The sequence below is a fragment of the Ammospiza caudacuta genome, chromosome 3 (genome assembly GCF_027887145.1).
Source record: "Ammospiza caudacuta isolate bAmmCau1 chromosome 3, bAmmCau1.pri, whole genome shotgun sequence".
In the NCBI taxonomy this organism is placed as follows: domain Eukaryota; kingdom Metazoa; phylum Chordata; class Aves; order Passeriformes; family Passerellidae; genus Ammospiza; species Ammospiza caudacuta.
This window is the reverse complement of record NC_080595.1, coordinates 64,201,306-64,224,580: the sequence shown is the minus strand read 5'-3', so window position 1 is coordinate 64,224,580 and position 23,275 is coordinate 64,201,306. Positions and strand designations below refer to the sequence as shown.

General features: G+C 38.9%; 1 protein-coding gene across 3 annotated transcripts in view; it reads right to left on the bottom strand.

Moving 5' to 3' along the window:
- PTPRK (protein tyrosine phosphatase receptor type K) overlaps positions 1–23,275 on the bottom strand; it is a 382,880-nt gene that overhangs the window by 283,032 nt on the left and 76,573 nt on the right. For all 3 annotated transcript variants that reach the window (XM_058802159.1, XM_058802160.1, XM_058802161.1), the window contains exon 2: positions 16,838–16,960. In XM_058802159.1, the coding sequence (XP_058658142.1) occupies positions 16,838–16,960 (123 nt within the window). The remainder of the gene's footprint in view (positions 1–16,837; positions 16,961–23,275) is intronic.

Here is a 23,275-nt window from a genome sequence, read left to right as displayed (position 1 = left end):
GAGTAAATAAACATTGTTTGTCTGTTAAACTCAGTACCTACACATTATGGCAAGCATCAATTGTGTTACATCTCACTCAATAGTGTTTTACTGAACCGGAGAAAAGGTGAAAAATACCTTCTGATTCCCCCTTTTACACTCTTACCCATGAAATTTGATTCCCTGTACAGAAGAGACTCTTATTAAGGAAAGAATCCATCAATATTTCAAATTTACCTTTTCAAATATTGCTGTAGAAATGTTAGATCCTATATAAGTGATATCATAGTTTCCTTGGGGAAAAATCATAAATGCTATCATAATTAGGATTTGAGTTAAGGATGAAAGAGATGGAGCAGATGGAATGTAAGAGATAAACATTTACATGCAAATATCTTTGTTAACAGGAAATGTTTTAGGAGAAGCCATCAAAGCACATGGAAGATAAATGTTCATCTATTTAAGTCAGATATATTTGAAAGTTTCTCCTAGCAGCAAAGTCAGCTGAAGTCTGCAAGCAATCCAGAAACAGCACATGACTCAAAAAAGAGCAGCAAAGATTTTTTTTTCTCCAGTTGCCTTCTCAGAAGTCAATAAAAAGCAGCACAGATCTGAAAGAATACTGATCCCTACTCTTGGTAAGGGAGCTTGATGCTCAAGTTAAGCAGAATACCTTAAATGCAGTATTTGAATCTGCTGTTCCCTCATGACAACACTATTTCTGATTTAATAATGAAGGTCCCTCAACGAAGCAATCTCTCCCATCTGGGGATCACACCTGCAATGGACCACTGGATCAAGGAGAAAGAGAGGCAGAAGAAGAATTAATTTTCAAGGTACATATGGTTTCAGGAGTGACCACAGCCATGGCACCAGTCCCAGCTCCACCCTTCAGACCTGCTTGCTGGTGCAAAGAGCAGATGGGGTCAGCCCTGAGATCTCAGACCCGAGTGAGCCTTGGAGCAAAAGGAACCCGTCTCAAGGAAGTGGGGAAACAACATGGAGAATTAGTTGGTTTTAGAAGATGGGAAGGACAGGTTAGCAGACTGGAGGAGCTCTGTGCTGGTGAGGGATGATCCTGATCCAGGGAGATGGTGCTGAACTCTTAACCACACCACAATCTACAAATCTAAATATTCTGGCAAGCCATGGTACAAACCTTAAAACGCTGCCGTACTCTGAAAATATAAAAATTAGAAAGCAAATAAATCTTTCCACTGAGCAACTTCCTGGCTGAATAAACTACATTCTTCCCAAGACACAGGCCTAGCTGCCTTCAGGGGTTTGCATTCCAGCTCATTGCTCATTTTGCACCTTCATAACACACATCCATGCAATCACTTCTCCACTTCAGACTGACTATGTAGTTCTTTTTTCAGTTTCACTTGTGGAAAATAATAAATACATAAACAAGCTACAAAACCAAGATCTGAAGTAGGCCAATTACAGTCACTGAAAACTAAAAAGTGACAAAACAAGCAACAAAAAAAATCTAAAATAACCCAAATTGTTTTAATGTTAACTTCCCTCAGCAAGAAAAGAAATGCTTAAAATAGGGCAGAGAAGATTTTATATGACTTCTGCTTGCAGTTGCTAGACACTGTGTTTTTGGTGGCTGGGGACAATAGTCATCACCAATTAAACCTTTTTCTCATGCAGCCACTCTGGCCCTTCTCACAAGAGCTGAAATTTCTTCCAGGCTGATTCAACAAACTCCCTCCTCAGTCTCAACAAAAGACACTTTACAAATCCTTCACATTGTTGACTGCTCCATTCTCTGTTCTTTCCCATTTCTCAGCATCTGGTTTTGAAATAGACAACATCACAAGGGCAAATGCTCTCTACAGATGCAATTGCATCTGCCCATCAACAATTTATACTCCAACTGTATTGATGTCCATACATGGTTGTAAAATCTCCTGTCACTCCTGAGACCTTTTGAGTCATTGTTTTTCAACCTGCAGTCCCACAGAGTTAGCCATAAATGGCTGAGTACAGATACTAAAACAAAAATTACTCTATGAATAAAACACTACCTTCATAAAACAACAACAAAACCTAGTTATGCTACCACCTTTAAGCCTCATTCATCCCTTGATATTACTCTACTGTCAATATCATATCAACTGTTTCCCAAGCAGATGATTTTAAAAAGAACCAGAAGTTTTGGATAGTTTCTGGTCTTCAAAAAAATCCTAGTTTATAAAATGACAACATTACATCAACAAGCTCACCACCACACTGAAAAACACAAAAACTTGGAAAAGCCTATAATCTTTGGGGAAAAAACAAACTAGGTCATCTTAAATGACTTGAAAAAAATCTCAAATCAAGGGTTTCATTCAAAAGGATCTGCATGGATATTGCCTGTCCTACCAATTTAGCATGTTTTCCTTTTTCAGCAGTTGCCATTTTGTATCCCAACTACCAGTGAGAGAATACATTATTACCGAAAGCAAATACATTCTTGCTAGGATAAAGACTACTGCACAGTTTCTGCTCCTGAGCAGAACCTTCAGCTCCTGCTACTACTGCCTAATACCAATTTGTGGCAGGCAAAACCCCACAACATTTTCCATCTCGTTCAACTGACTAGTCTATTTTTCTTATTTCATTTTCATCATCTTAATTCCTAGTCCATGGGTTATATTAATTCTTAATCAACATGCTCATAGAGCTGTTTTCATGAAGTCATAGAGCAGTTGAGGTCAGAAGGCACCTCTGGAGGCCATTCTAGTCCAACACACTACTCAGATCAGACTACATACCAGGCCTATCATGCCTCTGGGCATCTACTCTGATTTTGACACTCAAAAAGAACAAACCAAAATTTTCCATATTCTGACTTGTGTCCACTGCCCCTCATCCCACCACCATGAGAAAAGCACATGCTCTACCTTTCCTGTATCTTCCAAAGAGGCATTGCTTGACCACAAATAAGGTCTCCTCCAAGCCTTCTCTCCTTCAGACTGAACATACACAGCCCTCGCAGTCTCTCCTTGAATGTCCTGTGATCCAGTCTCTGATCAGCTTGGTAGCCTTTTTCTGGACTCATTCCAGCATGCCCATGTGTTTCTCATGATGGGGAGCCCAGAAACAAGCACATCACTTCAGACATGCCTCTCCAGTGCTGAGCAGGAGGAAAGGACTGCCTCCAGCACCCTGAGGAGGCTGTTAGCCATTCTTGTTGTAAAGACGCCCTGCTGGTCCAAGCTACACAGGACTCCCAGGTTCTGCAAAGCCATTGTTCAGCTACCTGGCCCTAGCCTGCATGAGGCTGCTGGTCCTCCCCAGGGCCAAGACCTTCCACCTCCCACAGTTAATCATCATGAAGTTCCTATCAGTCTATTTCTTCAACCTGTCCATTGTTGTCATCTTATCATAAACCTTCCATACCTTCTCAGTGATTTCTCATGGTCAGGTCCTCACAGAACCAACTCTGTCTTCTTTGTGGCACAGCCAACAAACTCCACACCCAGCTAACCCACTCTTTTATAGCACTCATCCTTATTGGACACAGCTGTGGCCTATTAAGGGCAGGCCTGTTCCTAATCTTTGGTAATTAGTACAGCTGCAACTTATCAGGGGTGAGATTGCTTTCTGCAACTCTCAATTCTCTTACATTCTATCCCCCCATAGACCATGGCCCGTCAAACACAGCTCTGCCCTCCAGTACACTAAAGACAATAAACTGACCACCAGCAGGACTTTGCACCCCTGATCACAGCCTTGAATCTGGGAGTTCAGCCAACTTGCACTCATCATCTATTTGCAGAGTTCATATATCCCCAGTTCAGAGAAAAGTAAACTATGAAAGATTGTGTTACAGGCCTACTAAAGCCAAGATATGGGACATATTGCTACTTGGTTCACCTCATATTACCGAACGCAGTAGGATTCATCAGGTATAATTTGTCCTTTTCATACCCATGTTGACTGCTCCCACCAATCCCTTTCTTGCCTTTCATGTGTTTGGAAACTGTTTCTAAAATGATCTATAGTTTCCTGTATCCTTTTTCTAATCCATTTTAAGAACTGATGTGACACTGTCTTTTCCCAGTCCTGCAAAGCTTCCCACAAGAACCATGAACCTTTGAAGGTAAAAGAAAGCTGCCTCACAGTATCTGCCTACCCTTGGTTGCATTCCATCTGATCCCACAGACTGGATTCACTGGTCCCACAGTGAATGCCCAAGTGGGTAAGTGATCCCTCTGTCCGCATCTCCTCAGGTACAGTCTCACTGTCAAAGACCCTGAAAAGTTTGGTGACAAATCCTCATCTCTGAAAACTGAAGCAAAGAAGGCATCAAGCACATCCTCTTTCCTTTGTGCCTAGGTCCCTAGTCTCACTAAACAATGGTCTACACTCTCCTGAGCCTCTTTCTTGCTGCCAGTGTACCTGTGGAGGAAAGCTGTCCTGTTGTACTCCAGGTCCTTTTCTAGCTTGAAATTCTAGATAAGCTTTGGCTTTCCTGACTCCATCCCTATTATGAGCAGGCAATGTCTCCATATCCTTCAAAGAGGCCTCTCCCTGCTTCTGTCTCTGTGAAGTCTTGGTGCACAAGCTCTCTAATGCCATTCTGCCATGCCTGTTTAACTCTCTGCAAGGCAATAGTGCCTTCACTTTAACTCTCTGCAAGGCACAGTGCCCTGTGCTTCAAGAAGCTGTCCTTGATCAACCAGCTCTCTTGAACCCCTTTGCCCTTCAGGGTATCTCCCAATGGGATCCTTCAAAGCAACTCCCTAAAGAGGTCAAAATCTGCTCTTCAAAATTCAAGCCTGTAATTCTGCTGTTAGCCCTGGGGATTATTCTCAGGATTCTCAGACTCAAGGCTCATGATCATTTCAGCTGACGCTGCCCTTAACCATAGTCAAACAGCCCTTCCCTGTTGGTAGCATCTCTTGGAGTCTCTGACTGTGAGGCTTTCACCAACTGCATAAAGAGGGCTTCATCTGTTTCCTGCTCTTGATAGAGTGTAGCAGACACTCACAGCAAAATCACCTGTGCTGATTTATTCTCTGATCCTTACCCATAAGCTACGTACACTGTTTTGCAGCTTTGCTTCTTTCACACTCCTTAATCAAAATCTTCATATAAATTCCACATGAATATTACATGACCATAATTTTATATAAATATAAATTATATATGCAAAATAAATTGTGTACCTTGTGAGTAACATGAATTTCATACAATGTAAGTAAATATACATAGTAATTTTAAGGAACTTTTTCATACTAGGTCAGCTGGTTGGGTTGCAAAATTTATTTAGTCTAGAAGGAATCATCAGACTTTTTTATCTAATAAATTCATTGTACACTTTCACCCATGTTTTCTTTAAACCATTGCCCAAATATGTCCTTGTTGAATGTTGAATATTCAATGTTGATACAACAGTCGTCTTTGTGCAGTCATCTGCTCCTAGGTGACCAATATTTCTCACTTGGTGGTAACCTCCTCCATCTCCTTATACACTTAATGAATTCCAGTGCAGAACATTTTCCAGCAACGTGCAATCAGCATACTGAAAAGTGAACACAAACTGCTATTTACAGCTTACAGGTGACGTGACCTAACAACTCCCTGTGACTGCTTCTCCTCTTGTTTTTATGCTGCTCATCCTTCTAGCTCCTTCATTCCCTTGCGCTGCTGGCTGTGATGCTTGTCAGACTTGAGTCAAGTCAATTCACTAAGCCAGATGAATCCAGAAAAACGACAACATTTTCTCAGGGATAATGAGTTGTATCAGCTCTCCATGAGCTCTGACAAGTAAAGCTAGCTAAGGAAGCTAGCTGAAACATGAAGGCAAGGGAGGAGAGGGAGTAAAGATGAGCAGAACAATCCCTTTACTCAACAGTAAGGTATTAGGATGGCTCACTGTGACCTGTGAAGCTGCAGCCTAATTGGAAACTTATACTGGCTTAATATCTACCTTCAACTGCAGTCTAATTGAAAAGCAGAGCTCTTACTGCCAGTCTGGAGGAAAGTGATAAGAGACCACCTACAAAGCCTGGGGCCAAGGCAGCCTGCTCCCTTGCACTGTAACCAGCAGGCACAGGAAGCCACCTCTACTGCTAGTACAAGGGATGCTTGCTAATGTCACTGCCAATGTCACTCAGCTGCATATTTTCTTTATTTCTTTCAAGAAAGTCCACAAGTTGGGAGATTTCAAAGCCAGCCATAAGACTGGCACACACAATGGAGAAGCTGATAGAAGGTAAAAGCTTTTTTAGAAGATGTCAGCTATACCAAAGAGGAAATATTAATGACAGCAGCTTCTTCTGTTTGTATGCTGTGTGCTTACTGATCCCTCATTCATGGGAATAAGTTAAGAGAACACAAATGCATGAGAAAGATGCTTAGTTCATGCTGCTTGTTGACTTTCTCTAAATGAGTACAGTGGGTCTGGTTCATGTTTATACAAGGCTAGGTTTTTGAAGCTAAAAATAGTTTGATCTCAAACAGACTAAATAGCTGCCAAATCCTCAGAATTTTTCTTTAAAAAGACAGAAGAACACAAGGAATTTTGGGAGTTTTGCTAACTCAGCAACCGGTGGAGAGCTGGGTCATCTCTCCCACCTCAGGAATACAAGGTTAATGGGAGTACCTTGGGATAGTCCAGCACTACATATTGTAAGTGTACCTCTAAGTTCCACCTTTTTTTGGTATTTTTTTTTCCCTGAACCTGTCATTATACTGCAGAATAGACTAGGAGCTTTAAAAGCTGTTTCCTCTAAAACAAATAAAAATCAAATCCTTCTTTTTTTCAAAAAATAAGAAGCAAAATCACCACAAAAAAAAATCAAACCCACCCTTGAGCTTTTATTAGGTCAGAGTATTATTTAATTATAGCTCTCCAGCCTAGAAGAGTCTGGATAGAAGCAGAGTTCTGACAGAAGACAGGTGTTCCTCCAAGTCTGCTGAGGTGATGGGGGGAGCTAGAGGGGATGGGGAAAATGTGCTTTTTTTCCTCTGCAAGATAGACAGTATGTAAAATGCCAAACAAATTTAAAATGTATGATCTAATTTAAGTTTTCCTGCTTGCTGATTTTGACTACAGCTTAAATCTGATAAAAGTCCACCCTTCTTTGAACAGAAGCAACATGTTTTGGAATGAAATAATGTATAGCATTTTAAAAGTAATATTTTTCCAGTGGATCATATCCTATGGATTTAATTTCCTAGTAATATTCTAAAATTTTCTCTAAAACATACTTAAATAAGGTTACTCTTTCAAGCCCAGAAGGAAATGAGACAAATAATAAAAAAGACATCCTTGAATGTCACTCTGTGTGTGGAAGAAACATTACACATGCTAATGATGAAACAAGATTCTAAAAACAAACACAAACATCACATACAAGGCAAAGCAAAGCAACACAGCTGAATCTGTTCCTGTACCTGACACAAACCTGCTCCTGCCCTAATAAGCACCACCTCAGCAATTGCTTCTTCACAGCCTACATGCTCAGAAATGAGATTTGTGCAACCCTCATAAAACAGATTTTCCTTTTCAAGATGTTTCTATGTAGTAAGGTGAGAAAGGGAAAAAAATAATCCCAGCAGAGGCTCTGGTGTGGGGGAGAGTGACAGAGAAGAAAATAAAAAAGGAAGGGGAAAAAAAAAAAGGAAAAAGAGATTAAACAAATTTACTAACTAGCTCTAAAAACCAAACTGAATAAGTATCTGCAGCAAATAATGATAGAAATGCACAAATTAAATATTTTGCAGTTTTCTAATAGTAATTGCTTTATTTGCTCACTACAACCTAAGAAAAGTTTGAACCTTCTCTGTTGACTCAAAATCTGTTCTGTAAAATAATAATTATATTAACACTGCAGTTGTAGTCACTATTAACAAACATCAATGACTGCTGCATCAGCATGGACCTGCAGCAAAAGCACAAGGGAACATAAATTACATGCTGAGCAGTAAAAGGGTTGGAGCTCAGAAATCAATATTTAAGCAGACAGGAAAATTTCAGACACTGTACATGGAAAACATTAAGTAAAGCATCACTTCCTTTTGTTGTTTTTTGGGGTTTTTCTTTTGTTGTTGTTGGGGTTTTTTGGTTTTTTTTTTTTGCTATTTGGCTTACCGAATTTTATCTCATCTTACTTCCAGGTTTTTGTTTGTTTTTATAGGCATTGCTTCTTCTGTTGTTGGGGTTGCCATTGCTATAGATTTGTAGGTAATTCACATATTAGTTTACAGTTGCATAACTGATCCTGTACTAAATTGGGAATGCTCTGCAGTGAATTCAAAGTATCTCACAGCTTGCCTTCCATGAAGAGGCTTCGTATCTACTGTGACCAAAGTCAGAAGTTAGCCCAGGGAAGGGGAGGTACCCATGCACAAAGGGTTACCACAGCACCCTAGCAACAGAAATACATGGCACTTCTTTCTGAAGTTTACTGCTTCAGAAGTAATAATCTGCATTAGCAACCACTGTATATTACTCATTCTATCACAGGGCTTTTTTCCATCTTGTCTGAACACCAGTCTTTTTCATACATCAAGTCCTTCACTTTCCTCCCCAGATAGTTCCCAGGTTCTGTTTTTATTTATCCTCTTCCAAATAGTAAAATTATTTTACTTTTTTACCCTACTTCTAATCTGGCTTCTTCTCCATCTCCTGCAAGTCAAGATGTAGTTATATTACTGCTAAAAATTACACACAGCTGAGTGGGAGCAGAAAGCAGAGGTTCCCAGTCAGGGCAACCTACAGAAATGTTAAAGCTAAAGAATAGGAGCAGACATAGACAGGGACAGGGAAGGATGCCACCTACACTTACAGCAAACTGAAGCAGCCATGCAACCATAAAGTAACATCACATACACTAGTTGTCTGCTTGTTATCTTTTCTATGAGAGGGTCCAGCCAAACAGAGGGTTCAAGGTTACCAGATGTGCTGACCCTATACCTTCCTCTGTCAGCAGAAGCACACAAACTCTGCCCATGCTCTGAACTAAATGAAGCCACGTGAGAAGCAGCAGTACTTCAACTTGGTCTGTCCCTCCACTGCACTCCAAAATAGCCCAGAAAATTTGAAGGCGAGGCAACTGCTATCTTCAGGAGAAAAAAGTAAATACATATATACACACACATGAGCAGGCTGAGAGTGATGGTATCTCAGCCTGCTCATGTGTGTGTATATATGTACATGAAAGTGATGGTAGGACAACGGTACAACAGGCAGACACAGTACTGAAAAGCAGAGCTAGCTTGCTCCTCTCCATGAGGGTAAGCTGTGAGAAGCCAAATAAGCACTTCTCCTTACTGTGCTTTGGACTTCTACTCTTGCAAAACCTGAATGCCTCTAAATGCTTCATATAACCTGTAGCACCTTCCAGGCTTCAATTCTGAAAGGCTAGCACATCACCATTTTGCTTTTTGTTCACCCTTCACAATGCTACCAAAATAGCTGTTTCAGGTAGAGCCTCTTACTGACATTCACAAATACCAAAACAGCAGCTGACTTTATACAAGCAATTAAACACTTCCACTTACAGCCCAGGCTTCTGACCAAGAGTGTGACAGTGTTCACAGGGGTTCTTGGATGAGGGAAGAGACGAGGATTTGACTCCATCTTTCAGAAGGCTTGATTTATTATTTTATGATATATATATATTACACTATACCTATACTAAATGAATAGAAGGAGAGGCTTCATCTTAGAAGGCTAGGCTAGCTAAACTAAGAATAGAATGGAATGAATAACAAAGGTCTGTGTCTCGGACAGACAGTCCAAGCTAATTGGGCTGTGGTTGGCCATTAATTGTAGCCAAGATGGGCTAATCACAGACGCACCTCTTGCATTCCGCAGCAGCACATAACCATTGTTAACATTTTGTTACTGAAACCTCTCATCTTCTCAGCAGGAAAAAATCCTAAGAAAAGGATTTTCATAAAAAGATGTCTGCGACACAAGAGTGACAAGAGTTGACCAGAGCTGGTCATTTCTCCTTGTTCACAATGCTGCCCAATCCCATTTGAACTCCTTGAGATACAGAAGCTAGAAAGCTGCAGCACTCAGCAGAAGGCTGTGTAACAAGCAGGAAGACTGCTACAAATGCTCAGATGGTAGCAGGTTGGCAAAGGTGGATTTGTCCAAGATTGACCTACTACTTTGAAACTCTATCCATAACAAACAGATTTCTCCCCTTATTTAAATTTAGTAGTCCAGATTCAGAGCAACATCCTAATATATTTCAAATATTGAAGTAGGAAAAAAAATAACAAGGAAAAAGAAGGAACAGTTTCTCAGAAGGCTGCATGGACGGAATGGGTAAGGCTGAACAAAACTTATAAGAGGAAAAGAAAAATCAAAGCCAACCAAATCAGTGTAGATATGCAGGTATAGTAGTTGGCCTTGAAGGTGAAGTAATTTTGTGTAGATTAAGCAAGAAATCTGTGTCAATGAATGAAAACCCAACACATTTGTTATTCCTATGCCAAAGTTATTACTATTACTACAAAAACTCTACTTATACTAAACTCATGCCTAAACGTTTTTATGAAAAAAGTCTTATCTAAAGGTACAAAAGCACTGATACACCATTCAATATCTATAAATCCTTTCCTGTCCCCCTCCACTGTTCACTTTATGCCAAGTGTATTTGAGAACAACAGGGAATCCTTGGAATTGGTCAATAGATGTATTGTGCACTGTACTGAATGAGCCAAATAGGATCAGGATGTTTACACGCGTTCTTTAGGCAGACATTAATTGCACTGGACTAACAAGGCAGGTTTCTTTCTGTTACAAATGCTACTAACAGACAAAAAAGCAAGCACAAAGCTGACTAAACAAGGAAGGCAGGAAAATATGTTTTTCTGATCAAGGAAGTACTTCAAATAAACTCAGCTCCACAGTGCATTGACAAGGTAAACAGGAAATAAACATCAGTCAACTTTTGGGGTGAAGGAGGATATGAAGACTTAAGCATCCAAGGAAAAAGAATAAAGCCACCTTAAATAAAACATATATATCTTATCACATAAAGAAATGTAAAAGGGAGAGAGACAATCAGAATTTCTCAGCAGCCCCAAACACAGACTCAAGATTTTGCATTTATTTTATAATGTAATGACCCAGATAATCTTTCAATTATCAAATTTTAAAGCCTCTACATCCCTGGATTGCATTTGCTAATCTATGCACTCATCAAAAAGCTCTCTTGCTCATAGTTTCTCTGATCTTTACAGCAACAATGTAGTCATAGAGCAGGAAAATATTGAAAATTCAGTTCTTAGCTGCTCAATGGACTAGTAAGCTTTGTTTGCCTGTCTATTAAAATAAAGGGATCCAGTAAAAGACCCTGCTTGAACTTCACCCTTCTGTAGCACAAAACAGCAAGCTGCCACAATATGTGTGGAGCAGCAGAGCTCAGTAGCCCAGGACATGGTGAAGGTTCTCCTGCTGCTGAGCTCTCAATCCTATCCATGCCTCAAGAAATACACTTTTTTTTCACTAAACATTGCTTCACAGTTGGCTTTTGTCTGACTAAATCCTTACACATCCACATAATTTGAATTTATTCATGGGTTGGTGGATTCATTTTTACAGCAGAAAAATTCAGGTTTAAGTGAAGTGAAAGGCCAGAAGTCTCATCTATATGACATTTACATTAGAGCTTTCCTTCCTGAGCTAAATCCATATGAAATCTATATTAAAACACAAATTTCATGACCTTTTGTCTCCCCTTTCTCAGTCATACATTTCATAAATGCTTACCTTGGTCCTGTGCTGAAATTCATTTTGCATCATGCAGGTGACACAAAAGTTATTTCCTTTCTGTACAAGGCAGAACTTAAATAAAGCACAACTGACCTTTCAGATCACAACAAATACTCAACTTTATTTGTACGGGAACATTTAAGTTTCACGCAAATCTAAGGATGTAATTTTCATATTTCTTTCAGGTGCCTTAGAGGTTTACAGAAGCCCACCAAGCCACCAGCTAGCGTGGTCCTCATCAGCTGCATGGGCATAGCAAATCCCTTTACAGATGCGCAATGAACTAGCTGGCCCACGCTGCATACTTTTTTTATTTCCAATCCCCACGAGTACACAACCATATGTATATCAAAACAACTGGGAGAAGGCAGAAACATGAGAATGCCTCTGGGTATAACAGGATGTGGTAATGAGCAGCCAGATACTCTACCTAACAATCATAAAAATGAAATTATCATGAAAGTACAGCCCAAGTTTTTTTGTCAACACATTTCCTCCCATCTCCAATACCTTTCACCATATACACACACTCTTCTGAAATATCTGGGTAGGCTTCCACCAAATACCAGGCTAAACCAGAATGTGTTGATGTTTTACTTTTCAGAATTGTTTTGTTTCTTTTTTTTTTAGGAGTAATGAATTTAGCTTTATTCTTCAGTGGGGAGGCATAAAAGTTTATCTACAATTTCTGTAAAGTGAAAAAATTATTTCTGCAATACTCTTCATTGTAACAAAGTTGGCATTTGCAAAACTCTATAATACTAAGGAACACCTTTAAAGTTTTAATCTGTTTTTTTTTAGTTATGCTAGATGACAAGTGCAACTAAGACTTTCCTCACTGCTGTTAATTTAGTTTACTTACATTTCTATAAAATTGGTTTTAAAAAATTAGCACACATCCAATCCAGGCACATTATCCATCTGAGAGACCAGAAATAAGTTGTCCATCTCAGCACATCAGTATAGTCCATAATAATTGAGACATTCTTCAAAACGCATCTGTAACCAGGAGGGTAACAGCCCTTACATTAAAAAAATCCTTCATTAAGTGGCTCCCATCACACAGCCCATTAAAAGCTCTCATGCCCTGACCTTGCATAGCCTCAGATTAATGTTGCTTTTAACAGGAAAAGCAAACAGGGTAAATAAACTGTCTTCTCTATCTAGGTTTAAAACCATCAGTAAATGTATTATTAATACAGATAAAATCCCCCTTTGCACATCTCCAGTAGTATAAGAAAGCACTATTATTTACTCTGTCTACCACAAAATTAAGTTATCCACACACAATGAATAATCCCCTAAAATAACTGGAAAATATCCATAGACAAAATTGGATTTCTGCTTAAGAACATTCTCCAATTGCTATCTTGTGTAGCATAATCTATAAAAATAACACGTGAAAACATAATACATGCTCTAAAGGGTTTGTTTGAACATCTAGAAAATGTCTTTCTTTAGATGGACCAAGACCACAAGGTAAATATTTGCTCTTCATTTTTTGTCATCAGGTCTACAAAAATACAACACTTGTTTACCAGCCCTGCCTCCCACAAAGTGCAAAAGTACAGTTGCAGAACCATTTCCACCTATGGAACATCTCAGTAGTCTTGGACTATATGACCTAGAATGATAGTCTGGAGAAAAGTCTGTGTTTTATTTAAGAGGTATTTAAAAAAAAACTGAATGGGTGGAAGGAGACCATTGGTACTCAGTTTTGCACATGTCCTGTACATAAGAACAACATGTTTAAAAGGGAAGTCGTGTGCAAGTCCAAAAAAAAAAGAAAAAAGAAGAGCTACATTTCCCCATGTTCCATAACAAAAGCTGACACTCTGTTTTAGCCCAAAGCAGACACTAGAAGCCTTCAAGGAGCCCACACACAGCAAGACAAGACTGACAGGGCAAAACCATAGACTCCTTGAGAATATTATAAATAAAGACTGTTTCTAGTTGAGAACATTCCTAAATGCTAAACAGCTGGAAAGTAGGAGAGCAGTCAGGGCACAAATCAGCACTTCTTTGTCACAACTTCTTGGCTACACTCAAAATCAGCAGATCTTTAGCTTGATCTAGTACAGCCACTTTTATGTGCTCTTAGAAAGCTAATATTGGAAATCATATGTTCTCCCAGGTCTTAATGAGTAATCCAAAGATTTTATCATGTACGCCACAGTTCAGACATTTTACAAGTTGGTATTTAAATCTGTACTCAAGTCCCTGCTTTAGGTGTTCACTTTGTTTTTAAATTAATCATTATGTACTGCATTTATTTTTCCCATAACAGAAGATAAGTGGCTTTTGCCTCTGCTCAAACCTTGAGAAATACAATGTAGGTCAGTCTAAAAAAAATCTGAAGTTGCATTAGTTACTCGGAGGTAATTACATTTGTTTTACCAATAGCATTTACTATTGCTACACTGGTATAATGTTTTCCATTAGCAGAGGTTTTCATATTTTCATAGCACTCTGAAGCACGTGCCATTAGGTCTGAAATTTCCCATGATTCATCATCACTCTCCAAAGCACAACATTGATTTCAACTACCACTCCCCTTGAATCAAAAGTAAAACATTGGCACCTGTCAATGTAGCGCTTGCCATAACATTAGCAATTGTCAGTTTTCCCCCTTTTACTATTTTTCCACATCCTAGTCTCTCTTCCATGCTTTATTTTGGGGAGTTTTGTTGTTTGGGGTTTTTTTTAATAAATCTTTCTGAAGGTATTGAAGACTGAAAATTGAGTATAATCTTCTATAACTGCAATGATTCTCTGTGAATGTGGTGAAGTCAGTGCCCTGAAAGCTGCAAACTCACTGTAAGGGTATTATCTTAGTGGTAAACCAGTGCGCCTCCTGAGACAAATCGATACCCCACTTTATTGTATTCCAAAGAGATGTAAAAGACAAGGGCCCCAACCACTACAAAAATGTGTCCATGTAGAGGAGGTGTTGATCAGAGGTTTATGCCTAGCTGAAGGACTACAGACCCTGAGAAGAAGAGATGGAAAGAAAACAGCCCCTACTGCAGGACTTGAGTTACTTAGCTGCTTAGTTTTTCTGGGTACTCCTTCCCTTCTCTGCTGCCACTGACAGGACAGGAAAAAGTGGTCCCGAAGAGATTCCTAGCTTCTTCTACAGGTTTTACAACACAGCATTTGTCATAGTGAAAACTGCAGTAGTATTTGACCTATACTTTAATTACATCTAATTTTATGTGGGTAACTTCTTCATGAGCAGTAATCAGGGTCACCAATGTTAAAGCACTGCAAAGCAGATGACTGCACACAGTTAATTCCCTTCTGCTTTTGCCTGAACCTCTTGCTGTTCCATTTCCTGCAGATCCACCAGAAGAATTCAGCACTCATTCTACACCCATGTTAACTTTTCAGATTTAATTTAAAATCATGCTATTTCAAACACAAATGAACTTGAATATAAATGTATAGCATGCATCGTCAGAATCTGAAAACACTGAACTTCTTAAAGGGAAGCTCATCAGGTCAGAACAGATTTGAAGCTTAGTTTTAGTCCACATCTTGGTCACCAAACATCAAGTTTGATACAAGAAGTCTAGCATTTTATAATGGGAAGACCAAGTGAAGAAAAAAAAAATAACCAGAGCTTCTTCTGTATCTCTTTTGGTCTATCTCTGAAAAATTCCTTTATTCGGATGGAATTTTTTGAGCAGCCACAATTTTGCATACAGATGCAAAAAAAAAAAAAAAATAATTGTTCTGAAAGAATGCATGTGCTATGCTCAGAGAAAAATGAGTCTATAGCAGAACTGAAAAGAAATCACATGCCAGAGAGCACTGTGTCATTTAACATTGAGAACTGCCTAAGGATGACAGGTATGTTATTTGGAATAAGCAAGAAGCTATCTTGTCATTTAGATTCATTCAAAATACAATTCCTCAAATTGCTCTTCTTCCTGTACAAGGTGTGCCAAACGCCTAAAATACCTAATTTTCCCCAGAATGGTGTTTCCATCATAATTAAGATACCTCCAACTTTTATAAAAAACATGTACATTCTGAAAAAACTGAATAGTAACTAATTTTGGCCTTTCTAGAGGATATATTGTTTTGAACTTTTTTTATATAAGACCATCACAAACGATGAGGTTTTTAAATGTATTCTGCCTTATGCAAAACTGAAGCACCAAGAAGTCCATTAAATAAAGTGTGGGTCTTGCTTAATTAACTTATTTTGCAAGTTCTTGGGCATGGTAACACCTGCTTGTATCAGTGACTCCAAAGCAGGGGGGAACCCACTGGGTAGCAGTTAAGAAGTAAAACTATATAGATCAACCACCATTAATAATTCACAACAGTACACAAAATGCAGGGGAAGGAATGGTGCAGAGGTGAGGTTACTTCTGTGTGGCAACATTTGTCACTCCTTCTCTACACATCCCTCACTTCACAAAATCTTTTAGATGATACAAATAAAATAGCCATGACCTTTTTTCCTCCTCTGCATGATTAATTACTTAATGTATTATTAATTGGAAAATGTAGCTGAATTTCAAATGCTTTCATTCTCTCAGCATATCATGCTGTCTGGGAAGCGCCGATTAAGCTGTTCATCGAAGGTGAGCAGGCAAGGTCATGTAGGCTGTGCCTCTTCAGTTATTCATTACCTGTCCTAAATAGTAATTAACAACAGCAATATTTCCATAAATCAAGCTTTTCTGATTACCTTCAGATGATAGGAGGTTGGTGGGGGGGGGAAGGGAAAGAAGGAATCAGTGTATGAGGTTTTTGCATGTATCCCTTTTTTCACCATTTCTTCTAGTGCCTACCTGAATAATTGAATTGATACATCGGCTGTCATATAAAACACAGCATTTTACTTCAAGTCAACAGGAATTCCACATGGAATAAAGAGGAAATTATGGCTTCCTTTCTCCCATTCCCTATGTCTCACCCCAGCTTTAAAGGGGCATTTGGTCTAAGAAGGTTTCTCAATTACCAAGATTGCTATATTTATTACTTTTGTTCCTTTATATGATCTCCATCACCAAGGTTAAAGTGGGGATCTCACTTTAAGGTGAGAAGGTCATATTCTATATATTCTATAATAATTTATCCTTCAGCATCTGTGAGGTTTCTCACCTTGAGGCATTTCAGGTGGCAAATAGTGAGGCTCTTGAGCACTGACATGCACCCAGTCGAAATCATCGTACAGGTCTTGGTGGTAGTCACAGGGCCCAGGACCATCATCGAACGTGCATCCTCCTAGAGAAGAAATTTGTTATTAGTTTATTTGAAAGCAGAGACCTTCCAAGAGTCAAGCAGAGGTGTTTGTCTGGGGCCCACCTCAACTGCAGTGCCCACGCAGCCTTGTACCGCAGTTCACAGGCTTGCATTTACAAAGCTGAAACCTGCAAACAACTCACCCATCAGTTGTTCCACTCTCTTTGGTAAAAACATCACTACTCCACACAACCAATTTCCCCCAAGAGCACCTTCTGTCAGAGCAAATCATAGCCTGAAGTCACCAATTCAAGTGAAACCTATTTCAGAGTCTGTGTGACAAAAAGCAACATGCTACCTAAACCACAGGAGAAACTGCAAATAATAGACCAAGATCAAAGATGAAAAACAAAAACTCTGAAAGCAAAAACAGTCCAAACACTGACAACAAGGATAAATATTGTGCCCACAACAGTCAGAAAAATTAATTAAAATTACTTAGAAAATAAATAATTGATGCAGAATGAATTGGGTAATCTTGATTAACTAAATCAATCTAGCATAACATAGCAAGGCATTTTTTCAGGGTCATACAAACAACAAATATGAAAACCTTACAACAAAAGTTGTGAGAAGTGACAGAGAGAAAGAAGAATGGAAGGAATGCAAATGATGGGAGGAAAAAAAAGACAGAATTCCCACACAGCACAGTAATGTCTGCCCTGTCTCATTCAGTAAGTTTTTTATTCCATTCTTAACTCAAGGCCATTAAGTAGGCTTGGAAAAGAGAGAAGAAATAATGACAATCTCAGAAAAAGATCAAGGCTTGAGAATGAAGAAACAAAGGAATCAAAAGAGTCTGGTCAAAGAAAAAGCAGAGTGTAAAGGTAAGATAATACAGATGTCATGCACACAATTCTGCAGCAGCTGTTATCTCTATGCATGGCACACAGCCCTGGAGTTTGCTCCTCCTACTCAAAAACAAAAGGCAATAGCAGGAGAGAGTGAAAGAAAAAACAGTGCCTTCATCATTACTTAGATGGTATTTTTTAATCTAGAAAAGTTATATAAGAATTAGGCTACAGAAAATTTTTGAAAGTCAGGGGAGATATTTCTGCTCTTCTCCCTGTCCTCAGTAACTCGGGCACATCAATCCAAATAACAATGCTTATCACAACAAAAGTTCCTTTTGCTAAGATGCTCCTGGAATAACAGGGGTATTAGTATTGTCTTTGTTGTCTATCTTTTTAAATACAAAATATAGGACAGGTACTTCAAGAACAAACAAAAACTCCTTATTACAATAGATTCCAGTGAGTGCTGCCTATGATGAGTCACCAGCACAGCACAAACAGCCAACACCCCTCCAGACCTGCCAGGGTCTCACAGCTCACACTGCACTCAGGAGGTGAATGGGCTGGAGGTGGATAAAGGGGAGATTGAGGACCACCAAGAGCTTCAGCCTGTGCTTGTTCCTGCCCTCTGTACAAGACATACACTGTGTGGAACTCAGAAACACTAGAGAAAAAGGAAAGGAAGAATGTGCATGTGTATCACCAAATTGAGAATGAAAATGTTTTTAACCCACCCAAAACAGCATATTCAAGTATTGCCATAGCAGACAGAGTTTGCACAGAGCTCATATGTAGGGAAGAGAAAGTTCCTTTTACTAAATTCCATAAGCAAATCTGCACTGTGTCCCACACCAAGAGATCATGTTGCATCTTCAGTTAGGGATAACTCAAATAGCTCCCACTAATCTGTAAAAGTATTTGTCATTTTAAATTACTGACAAAACCAAACTTTAGATAATCCTACATCACCAAAATCCATTGCCAGATGGGTACCCAGGTACTTCCAGAATTACCTTTTAACCAGTGTTTCAGCTGGAAAGAACAACACCAGGACAGAAAGAAAATTCTACACTGCAGCAAAATTTGTGTTAAATCCTTGTACTGTGAACCCTTAAAACTTCATATGCAGCTCTGTATTAACAACACTTGCTCAAACATCACCCTGTGACAACATGGTCAGAGCACCAACAGAAGCAACAAAAGCACCACAACATTTTATTGCCTGTACTAAGCTGGTTACTACATCAGTGTCACTGTCAAAGACTGCAAGACCGGAGAGAAATATTTGTGTCTCAGAGAAATATTTAAACTTTTCAATGTCCCAACTCCAGTGCCCTCTGTTACCAGTGAGACACTTTTCTAATTAACATCTATTATGGTAAAGCCAAAAAGACTTAGAACATAAATCTTGCACTTTGATTTAACTCACACTTCTATGATCACTCTACAGCAAAAAAATGTACATTTCCTTCAACATTTTACTGATAAATGAATAGCAGTTTCCCTTACAGGGAAGTTATCAGTCTGCTGTCCCAGCACCAAAATGACATATGGCTTTGAAGCACATGCCTGCAGGGCACCCATTACCCTTTTTAATGGTTTGAGTGCCCTCAGTATATAAATTTAAACTACCAATTAATCTTTTACACTCATTTGGAAGATGAATGTCCTTAATTGCTTGTCTTTGTGGCCACTATTAATTTTAGTTATCAGAGTTCTGATTAGCAATAACAACGCGCTTGTTAATACACAGCAAGCAATCCCAACCTCCTTGTGTGCACATCATGGCTCCTGCACCCACAGAACAAGCAAATGTGCATTTATCATATGCACATGAGCAAAGTTTATCAGAACAGATTATCAACCCACTACAAAATCAACCCTGTAACAATTGATTGAACCAATGTCTTCTTCTCAGGGAGCACACTGCCACCTTACCTCTTACCAACATACCGAGACATTTCAAGGCAAGTAAACAGCAAATGCTGTAGTGTTTTATCTAGCACAACACAAGACAGGCCAAGCACTTCAAACCCCCTACAGACTACTCCGTAAGACTTAAAACATGGGCAAATTCAGACCTCTCTCTGTCTGTTTTAACAGTCAATTGCCTGCATGCTATTTTGATAGCTCCAGGCAGTAAGAGACAAACCTAGTGCAACATGCTGTGTGGAAAACACAAGGAGAAGAGGTGGTGGGTGGCTGAAACCTGCAGTAATGTTTCTTTTCCCAGCCATTTGTTTAAAACTGTCTACATTTTATATCAAATCTTAAACTACTCAAACATCTGACTAAAGTACACAGTAGGTCATGACTTATTAGCACCCTCATTCAGCTACTGGGCCACTGTCCACAATAATGTAACAGCATTGCTCAGGGAAGATAATGGATCAGCTTGATGAACATGCACTACCTTCCAATGAAGTTCAGCAGCTGAACTCAAGTACCCATTCATATTTGTTGCCTAACATTTTGACAACAAGCATGCTAATATCCTATAAACAACAAGTCAAATATCCTACTAAGCCATCTATAATTTCCCCCAAAACTGATAAAACAGTACTATCAACCACTCTCCCAATACCTATGACCACCACATTCTTTTAGTTACCACTGATGTATAACTTTTAAAATTTTTCTTCAATACTACCCCACCACTGGAATTTCTCCATAGCTACCAATACACACATCCTGCCACAGTGATTTGTACACCTCTGCTCAATCTCTGGGCTGGAAACACAGTGCTGACATTCAAATGCTCTTGGATCTTGCAGTACCTAAATCCACATTTACCTTAGATTTTGATTATGCTTCTGAAGAAAATGGCAGCAGCAGCAGCAGTGATCAAGAATAATACACCAGACCGGTCTGACCTCAGCAACCTGATGAGGGCCAAAGGACTGGGATGCACGGCAGTACTATCTCAGTTCTATCTCCTCCTTTCAGACAGCACTGCCATCAGAACACGGCCCAGAAGAGCTGGGTGGGACAGCATCAACCAGAACCAAGAAGTGCCACACCTGCAGTGGTGGCAGCAGCCATCAAGTCATTCTCAACAATCAAAGACAAACAAAAAGAAAAAAGCTGGTACTGCATCAGAAACAAACACCCCACCAACAGCTGGAATAGAAAACTAAGACAGAATTTTAAGTGTCTATGATTATTTTGTCAAACCACTAATTGTATTTTGGATCAATCAAATTTGTTCAGTTGCTTGTGAAGTATTTGGGAAACATTTACATTTGATGGAAATCAAGCAAAACAACAATTCACTGTATCCATTATCTTTTCTCATAAGCTGCACTAGGTTATCAACTTCAGCTTAAACAGACCGAGAATTCACACACTCCCCTTCAACGTCCTTCTAAAAGATACACGATAAATCATACTAGCCTCAAAAATTTTCCTGTCTACATGTCCATTTTCATTCACGAAAGATAAAGAAACTTAAATGTTCATTATAAAAAGAAAGATTAATATCCCACACTGAACTCTCAGAAAATAAATTAGAGCTCTGCTTAATAACAAGGTCATCAAGATTAACCTAAATTTAATGTCAAAATTAATCATAAAATCCCCCAAATTAACCAAAATTGAATGAAGATTTAATAAAGATCATTTAGTCAAGAATTTACACATCATCTATTGTGGGGGCTTGACCCTGGCTCAACACCATGTGCCCACCAAAGCTGCTCTATCAATCCCCTCCTCAGGGGAGAGAAAAATATTTTGAAGGACCTTTGGGTCACTCACCAATTACCATTGTGGGCAAACCACACTCAATTTATCAGCAATCAAATTTGAGCAGTGTAATGAAAAATAATATCAAATCTTAAAAAACCTTTTGTCACATAGAAAACTTTTCCCCTTAAATCTGTTCTCCCAGAGGCACTACCACTGTCTCTGACAGGCTCAGCCAGGGTCTTTCTTGGAGCCTGGCATTGGCTCTATCAGACACAGAGGAAACTTCTGGTGGTTCTTCACAGAAGCCACCCTTGTCTTCACAGAACCCCTCAGCCACCAAACTTTGCCATACAAACCCAAAATACCTATAAAAAGCTATTTTGAATTATTTCTTTACATTTAAAGATAAATTACATATTTTTTAAAATTATAATAATAATTCCTTAGCAGCAACACTTGGTACTGACATTGCCCTATGATTTTGATTTATCCTACCTCCTTTATAACAACCCAGGAAAGAAGACCTAAATATACCTTTTCTTCACCAGGTTAAAATATAAATAAGCTTCAGACTTGAAGAAGCATGTGTCAATAACTGCCACTGATAAATGGATGTCTATTTACTGTGGACTTCCAGCTCATCAGCTGAGGATAAAAAGAAAAACTGATTCAGAATTTTAATAACTGATCTTTATCTAACAATTCTGAAGTTCTCACTGCACTTCCTAGAGATTATGTGACTTCTACAATTTAGAATAGAAACATTTGGTTGCACAACAACATTAAATTAAATTTACAATACTTATTACACTTATTATGAATAGCATTATAGGGATGATGCAGTGGAGATCTACTGACTTGTAGGTAAAAGATACTATTCCCTAATAGCATGCAAAAAGTCTGTATGCTCGTTTTAATGTTTAGATTTTAGAAGTGTTCTCCATTGCTTCATTCTATACCCTATTAACATGGCAAAGGATTTTTTTCAGCCTCAGAATGGCAAAGCATCCAGCTTTACCATTTAGTTCTGGGATCTGTTTTTGCATCTGATCCCTTCTGGTGTTACGCAAAACAAAAAACACACTAGTAATATCTTAAAAGTTCCTCCTCCTCCATTTTAAGGAGCTGGTTGTTAGCCCATCCACTAGGACCAGGCAGATCAATGAAACAGGAGGAAAACAACAAGCAAGAGCACGAGAGAAGAGTTGTACTAGAGGCACACAGGCACGTTCTGTCAGCACAACTTCTCCTGTGCACAGGGCTCAATTACCAATGGTTTCTTTTGGAACTTCCATGTATGAAGGTGTCACAGTAGGGATTAAATACACTTTTCTCATTCACTTCAAATGACTACTTGGAAAAATCTGCTCCTTTTATTCAAGAGCATGCTTTTATTTTTCTCCACCACCTGCTGTAAAAGCATAATGAATAGTTCTAAATCTATCAAAGTAGATAGCTCCATGGCAAGAACCCAATACAAAATTATGTTGATCTGTGATGTCAGGTAGAAGTCCTGTGAATTTTTTTTTCCTTCTCACATTGAGTAGTGAATTCAAAGGCTGAAGATAAAGGTGCTATAGCAGGTGTCTTTTCTGTCATATACATCCAGGTAGAAGTTCTGCTTTTAAAAATCACACACTTACCACAATCATTTACCTGTTTATATTACAATACACCTTGCAGCACAGGATGTTTTCATCTTCTAATGGCACTACATAATTTCTGTTATGAGCATTTTAAAACACCTTGACTGCAGAGCATTCAGACACCTGTTAAGACTATACTAAGAATTGATGTTAATGCAGTTTGAGAATAAATC